At 39.5% G+C, this 8,285-nt stretch overlaps 1 protein-coding gene across 3 annotated transcripts in view; it reads left to right on the top strand.

Moving 5' to 3' along the window:
- Positions 1-8,285, top strand: part of Adam18 (ADAM metallopeptidase domain 18) — a 67,199-nt gene that overhangs the window by 39,202 nt on the left and 19,712 nt on the right. For all 3 annotated transcript variants that reach the window (XR_002378536.1, XM_021169912.1, XM_021169913.1), the window contains exons 15-17: positions 3,532-3,637; positions 5,110-5,296; positions 7,715-7,795. Coding sequence is in view for 2 of the 3 variants with exons in the window: in XM_021169912.1 (XP_021025571.1) it covers positions 3,532-3,637; positions 5,110-5,296; positions 7,715-7,795 (374 nt within the window). In the remaining variant the exon portion in view is untranslated. The remainder of the gene's footprint in view (positions 1-3,531; positions 3,638-5,109; positions 5,297-7,714; positions 7,796-8,285) is intronic.

Raw genomic sequence — 8,285 nt, 5'->3', positions numbered from 1 at the left:
TAATTTCTTTCTTCAGAGACTTGAAGTTCTTATCATACAGATCTTTCACTTCCTTAGTTAGAGTCACGCCAAGATATTTTATATTATTTGTGACTATTGTGAAGGGTATGCCTTCACATATATGCAATGAGTGTAATGGGTGTATATACACTCACTTAAAATGTGTATACACACACATGTATACACACACACACACACACACACACACACATTTAGGATAGCGGCAGTAGTAGGTTGTCCTTCGGGTCCTATGGCCTCACCAGCTGGGTAGTTAGCTGGCTTACAGTATCAAGCATGAACTCTTTTCTATTGAGAATGCCTTATTCCAATTAGACAGCAGCTGGCTAGCCACAGGAGATATATATATATATTTACATTAAAATAATGTTTCTCTATGAACTTTTCAAACATCCTTAGTATTATTTGTTTCTCCCCACTCCTTCCATTTCTGTCTGCTTCTCTCTATTGCCCTTCCTTCCCCTTTTCCCTTCCCAGTTTAATTCTTTGTCTAATTTTTTCCCATTTCCCCCTTATGTGCATCCGTGTCCTACTGTATCCCCATCTAAAGAAATCTCCCACATATAGTCCATGCGTGCTTTCCTGGTATCTTTTTTTAAATCTTTATTTATTTAATGTATGCAAGTACACTGTAGCTATCTTCAGACACACCAGAGGAGGGCATCAGATCCCATTACAGATGGTTGTGAGCCACCATGTGGTTGCTGGGAATTGCTCTTCCAGGACCTCTGGAAGAGCAATCAGTGCTCTTAACCAATGAGCCATATACTGACATCTAAATATTGAGAGCTAAGATTCACAAATATGAGAGGACACACAGCACCTGTCTTTCTGGGTCTAAGTTACATTACTCAGCATGATACTTTCTAGATGCATCTGTTTAATGCAAACTTTATGGATTTCAATTTTATAGATGAATTTAATTATACTGTGTATGTGTGCCACATTTTCACTATCCACTAATCTGTTAGAGGAGATCTAGGTTGTTTCTGTTTCCTAACTATGACACACATGACTAAAGTATCAAAGACCATGGCTGAGCAAGTATCTGCAGAGTAGAATGCGAAGTTTTGGTCGTATGCCAAGGAATGGGGTGGCTGGATCACAAAGTAGATCTACTTTTAGCTTTCTGAGAATTCTCCCCACTGATTTCCAGTGTGGCTGGACCAGTTTGCAAACCACAAACAGCGAATGAGTGTCCCTTTTCCCGCTATCCTCACTAGCATTAATTCTCAGTTGCTTTCTTGATCTTGGCCATTCTGACTTGGGTAACACAACATCTCAAAGCATTTTTAACTTGTGTAAACCTAACTTCTAAGTGTTAGCATTTCTTCTAGGCTCCGCTCCACAGTTACGTGGCAGTAGCCAGGTGTGCCTGACTCACTATAAAAGGGGCTGCCTGCCCCTTCTCTTGCTCTTGTTCTCTTACTCTTTCCTTCTTTACCCCTCTGTCCTTTCTCTCCCCATTTCCCTCCCCCCCTCTCCACATTTTCATGGCAGGTCTCTTCCTCTTCTTTCTCTCTCTCTCTCTCTCTCTCTCTCTCTCTCCTTCCCTCCTTCTTTCCTTCCTTCCTTCCTTCCCCTTTCCCAGTCTCTACTACTCCCCTCTCCATGCCCTAAATAAACTCTATTCTATATACCATCATGTGGCTGGTACCTTAGGGAGAAGGGATGTCTCAGCATGGGCCCACAGAGGCACCCCCTTTTCCCCTTGCCCAACCATACCTAATGTGCCTCCATCAAACATATCCCTGGCTTCTTTTTCTTTTTTATAAAACACAACACTAAGGATTTTGAACACTTTGAAAAGATATTTCTTACCAATTTTTCATTTCTCTATTAAGAACTTTATGCTCATATCTGTAGCTCATTTTTTAGTTAGAAAGGTTTGTCTTTTAACTCTTTGTTTGGGGGATCTTTATTCTGGATATTCATCCTGTTGGATGTATGGTGGCAAAGGCTCCCATTCCATAGACTTGCTTCTTTATCCCTTCAGGAGCTCCCACTTGTCAATTGTGGGTTTGAATTTCTGAGCCCATGGGGTCCTACTCAGAAGGTCCTTCCCTAACCTGTATCCTGTAGGGACTGCCTGTATTTTCTTCTAGCAGTTTGACTGTTTTGAGTTTCCCAGGCAGGTAGATCCTCAATCCATTTGGAGCCAGATTTTGTAAGGGTGGTGCATATAGACCGAGTTTCATTCTTCTGCATGCGTTCACCCAGTACTCCCATCACCATTTGTGGAAGCTGCTGTCTTTTCTCAAGTGTTTGTTTTTGTCATCCTTGTTGAACATTAGATGGCAGCAGTTACGGATGCCTGTGTTTGGGTCTTTGATTTTGTTCCATTGGTCTACATATCTGTGTTCGTTCCTGTACCATATTGCTTTTATTACTACAATTCTGTAATAGAACTTAAGATCTGGATAATAATCCCTCTGGTGTTGTTCTTTCTGCCCAGAAACATTTTAGCTATCTAGAGTCTCCTGGAGTTCCGTGTAAGGGAGGAAGTCTGGGTTGGCAGAGAGTCATATCAGAACACGATTCATATAAGAACATACAACCATCTTCATCTATTGCTTTATTAAAATCAAAATCAAGATCATCTTATCCTTTCTATATATAACAAGTAAAATTTAAAATACCTTAGGCAACTAACCATATCTAAGGACGAAATAGTGTAAGAAATCTAAACATAAAGTCCCTGCCCTCTGGGCGTGTCTTGGGACCTCTTCCAGTTGATGGAAGCCCCTTGTTGCCTGCGTCGCCTAGGACCTTACTGGACAAAACCTCTGTAATCAATCTTGAAAATCTCATTATTTTGTTTAAATGTTCCTTATCATACTGCTTATCTCCCTTTTAATAGTTGTCTAAAGTTGATTTCTCTTTATTATTTTATAATAAAGATGATGGATGTTTTCCAATAGAAAACTGTAGTCTGGAAGACATAATGGAGGTGTCTTAGGCTATGGGAGGCAAACACTTCATTTAATTCTGGCTGTTTATTAGTGTTGGTTATTTACTTATTCACCAGTTTAGAGAATTAAATATTATAGGCATGCAGACATATAAAATACAATCATTTTTTTAAGCAATGTGATTGTGCCTAGGAAATTCTTCTGACCTACACACACACACACACACACACACAGAGAGAGAGAGAGAGAGAGAGAGAGAGAGAGAGAGAGAGAGAGAGAGAGAGAGAAAGAGAGAGAGAGAGATGCCTAAAAGCCCAATCATCAAGAAGCTGAGACAGGAGATTTTCAAGGCCAAGGCCAGTATGAGATATATGATCCACCTTGTTTCAAAACCACAAATAAGTGACTACATCAATGTAACCTGTAGCAATGGACACAATCCCTTTTGTTTTAAGTTATGACATTGGCAGCATGCCCAAGGAAATCAAACAAAGCGTGAAAAAAGCACGCCCATCTTGAAATGATAGTTTTATTAGTCCGTTACTGAAGAGTATATAAATTGGATTAAAGATAATAACTTAAGAACATGTTTCTGCTTTAGGTTCTCAAGGGGCTTCCTATGCCTGTTTTGAAAAAGTGAATTCACCACGTGAAAATCTGGCAAACTGTGATTCTAAAAACTCGTACTCGGTACCTTGCGGACAGCAGTACGTATATAAAAACTAGTTGGCTTTTCTGAGTCATGGTACTTTGACAAGAGACATATACTAAGTGACGACAACGAGCCAATTTGTTTGTTTGTTTGTTTGTTTTTCGAGACAGGGTTTCTCTGTATAGCCCTGGCTATCCTGGAACTCACTCAGTGGACCAGGCTGGCCTCGAACTCAGAAATTCGCCTGCCTCTGTCTCCCAAGTGCTCGGATTAAAGGCGTGTGCCACCACCGCCCGGCACAACTAACCAATTGTGTGGTAGGAAAATAATCTCATCAAAGGAGTGTGTGCACGTGCACTCTCCCATCCTAAGGATGAGACCGGATGGGGAATGGGATTGTGTTTATTAAGGGGGACTGCCAAAGTTCAGAAAATTGGGAGTTCTAGTCCCAACTGAGAATTAAAATTGAGTTGTGTTTTAAGTCTGTAGTTAGCAATAATCCTAAAGCAGGTATCTAAAAAAAAATTTTTTTTACAACATTAAGATTGTTGAGAGGAAAGAAATTTTCATCTTGTTGGTTGTTTCCACAAGGCTGGCAAGTAATGCAGCAGAGCGTGTCTCGGTGGCTCAACTGGGACTGTTGTAGCTTGGTTTATTATAACATGCAACAGTTCCTGGGTCCAATAACGGCAGTAATTACCTTGTAACAAGCACTGCCAGAAATTCACTTGGATATTTTAAAAAGTCACAGAGGGGCTGGGAGGATTCTAACTCAGACAGGAAAGTGCTTTTCCGAGTTAGAGCCACAGAACTCATGGGGAGAAAGCCAGATGTGATGGGGAGATAGAGAAAAGCAGATTCCAGGGACTCACTAACCCATTAGCCAGGCTTAGTCTGTGAGCCTGAGGCCAGTGAGGAACCATGTCACAAAAAGTAAGGGTGAACAGCACCTGAGGACTGCCACCCAGCACCAGCTTCTGCCCTCCATGTGCATATATATATATATATATATATATATATATATATATATATATACATATGAGCACATATGCACACATGAGCATATGAGCACATGTGCACACATAAGCACATGTGCACACATGAGCACATATGCACATGTGAACACAGATGCACATGTGAGCACATATGTACACATGGGTCTAAGTAATAAATGTATTATAAAACTCTGTGAATAGTAACGTGTATAATAATAAAATAATAGTGCATAATCAAAAGATGCAGAAAGAATAAGTGGTTTGCCACCATCGGGAAACTTCAGGTTACAGGACCAGACCACTGAAGCCCATAATAGAAAATTAAGTTGCATGTACATGTGTGAATTCAGTATATACATTCCAGGACTGCCACGGTGCTAATTAACCTGTTTGCATTTATCTCTTTGCATTTTTTTTTTAAAAAATCTTATAACACCCTAAAACAATGTTACCATTGCATCATTTTTCTGGTTTTATACTGTTAACTGAAAATTAAGATGATAATGAAGACTTTTCTGTTTTCCATTTCTAGGGATGTTCTCTGTGGGAAATTAGCTTGTTTTCGGCCGTCCAAGAATTTTAAGAGCCCTAGTCAATCTGTGGTATATTCCTATGTCCACGACAGCGTGTGTCTGTCCGTACTTCCTGGGTTGTCTATGAGATCAGATGGCAGAGACAGCGCATACGTGGCTGATGGCACTGTGTGTGGACCACAAATGGTAATCGACCGAGGATTATATTTAGCTCTGTCAATTTATGCTAATTACCACGATGGCTACCACAGTTTGAGCCTGGTGCTTGTGTTCATTTCCTATATGGTGTTAATTGGCAAGCAAAGGGAGCTTTGGTATTCAAGTCTCGATGCGTTTCGGTCTCTACGTAAAAAAGCACCACGTGTTTTTAACACAAGAGTCTCCTAACCACCAAGTGCTATTATTTTTTAGACCTAATAATTTCCAATAGTAAAATTGAGTTTTCATATCCCCTTACTTCACTGAAAACCATATTCATATTAATCCAATCATGTGCTTATGTATATGACCAGAGTGTAAATGGGAATCGTTTGGGAGAGTCAAGGCATTACTAGTGAAGCACAGGGACAAGCTCATGTGTGTGTGCATATCTGTGTGTGCAAGTGGACACATACATGCAAATGACATTCATGTAGTCATTATACAAAGACTAAATCCAGAGTTTATCAACCTCTTACGACAAAAAATTTTAAATATTCATTGGCTTGTCCATTGTTTTTTGGTAGAAATAGAACTGATTTTTTTTTTTTAAGATTTATTTATTTATTATATGTAAGTACACTGTGGCTGTCTTCAGACACTCCAGAAGAGGGCGCCAGATCTCGTTGCGGATGGTTGTGAGCCACCATGTGGTTGCTGGGATTTGAACTCTGGACCTTAGGAAGAGCAGTCGGCGCTCTTAACCACTGAGCCATCTCGCCAGCCCCTAGAACTGATTTTTATGTGAATATGTTATCCTAAAACTTTGCTGAATTCACTGATTAGTGTATGGAGTTTGTGTGAGTGTTTGCATGTGCATCCATATGTAATCTGTACATCTGTGAATGTTTGCTTATGAATCTGTATGCATTCTGCCATTCTCTGCATGGTCCCATGTTCATCTGTGTGTAGTATGTGAGTGTTTACACAAGCATTTGTATGCAGTTGGTCAGTTTGTGTGTGTTTGCACATTCATCTCTGTATAGTCTGTTAGTGTGTATTTTCATGGGCATCTATGAGTAGTCTGTCATCTGTGTGTGTTTCTATGGCATCTGTGTGCAGTACCTATGTTGGTGTGTGTTTATAAAGGCGTAAGTATGCAGCATGTGAGACTCTGTGTGCTAGTAGATGAATCTTCAGGCAGTCTGTAAGTCTGTGTGTCTGCACTTGCATCTGTGTGTGGTCTATAAGTCTGTGTGGTTTTGTTTGCACAGTCAACTGTGTGCTGTCTGGCTATATTTGCACAGGCATCTGTGTGCAGTCTGTCAGCCTGTGTGTGGCTTGCCTGGCCATTAGTTTACAGTCTGTCAGTCTGCATATTATGTATTTTCTCAGACATCTTGTGCAATGTGTCAGCTTGTGAGTGTTTGCACAGCCCAGCCATCTCTGTAGTGTGTCATCCTGTGTGCATTTGGATATATATCTTTGTGCAGTCTAATTACAAAGCCATCTGTCTGCAGCCTCGGTCTCTGTGTGTTTACATAGACAACTGTATGCAGTCTGTGAGCCTATGTTTTGGCACGGGCATCAGTATGCAGTCGCTAAGCTTATTTGAGTTTTCATGTGTAGTCTGTCTGTGTACACTGGAGATCAACTACATATATGATCGTGTCATCTATGAACAAGCAATTTCACTACTTCCTTTATTATTTGGATATCTTTTATTTCTTCTTAGTATCTAAAGTGATCCAGCTAGAATACTTAATATTACACTGAATATTGAATGTAAGGGCCACATGAAAGCTGGTATATGCAATTTGATATATGATTTGTTTATTAGTTGTATGGTAATTTTGAACAAATAATTACAATGAGATAACTTTCACTCTCATTTGACATCTTCATATTGTGTATTACTTAATTCTACCTTATGTTAACAATTGAAAAAATTAAAAGCTTCCAAGCCAAATAGAATAGAAAAAGGTAAATGAGACCAAGATAATGACATACCCAAATTATCATTTGGTTGCCACTCTGTCATGAAAAGGTTTGACAATGCCTAGGAAAACAAAGTTAAACCATTTCTCTCTATAATTCTGATATATGCCCCCACAGTGATTCAAAGCAACTTACAAATTGTATTTGAGACATGAGCAAAACTATTCTCCAGCCTTAAGGGGACACTTTTGACTTCTGTCCAATTACCCATAACAAATATTAACAGTAAAGGAAATGCGGTGAGAATTTCAGTCAGTTCAAACTGTAGGAGTCAAAATCCAAACCATGTGTGATCTCCATCAGCTCTGAGCAGTCACTGCTATTGCTTTGATAACATTGCTGTTGAGGAGGTGACATTAGAAAGCCTGAATGTTTGTATGAGAATCAAAGCAAAACGGGTAAACGGGTCTTGAATGTCTTGTTTTACTTGACGTTTGTGACTGGGAAATATTCTGTGCTTAATTTTAGTATTGTATAAACGGAACCTGCAAAGAAGTTAATTACACAGGAAATGACTGCAACGCCACTAAGAAGTGCAAAGGGAATGGGGTGAGTGGCTCTGTCCGTAGTTTCACAGGTTAGACTACTGCGGGGGGGGGGGGACTCAAAGCCAGTTCTGGATAAGTGACAGCTATGTTGTTCTTTTTTTTTTTTTTTTTTTTTGAAAGCCATAGTGGTTTTATTAAGATAGTATACCTGCATGCACTGAAAACACAAGAAAACAACCTCACTGTTTGAAGGACTCACCATGCAAAATGTTGAAAGAACAAATCTAACCAACACACAAGGGTTAAGCATGACACCTTGCAGAGTTTGAACTTTATTGTTACTCAGTATCCGCTGCACAGCAGACAAGGCAAAAATAAGCTGCACAAATATAAGGTTTCCTTAAAAATCAAGCAAAAAGGTTGCTACTAAAAACCTTAACAGTCAAATTAGGGAACAAAAGCAATGCCTACAAATCTTGTTTGAAATATCAATAACTTTGTGAAAAAATTTGGCAGAATTTTGTCATCTCCTTTCTTCTTTTTTTTTTTTT

The sequence above is a fragment of the Mus caroli genome, chromosome 8, assembly GCF_900094665.2.
Source record: "Mus caroli chromosome 8, CAROLI_EIJ_v1.1, whole genome shotgun sequence".
Taxonomy (NCBI): Eukaryota; Metazoa; Chordata; class Mammalia; order Rodentia; family Muridae; genus Mus; species Mus caroli.
Note: the sequence above shows the minus strand (reverse complement) of the source record. Positions and strands in the feature narration are given on the sequence as shown.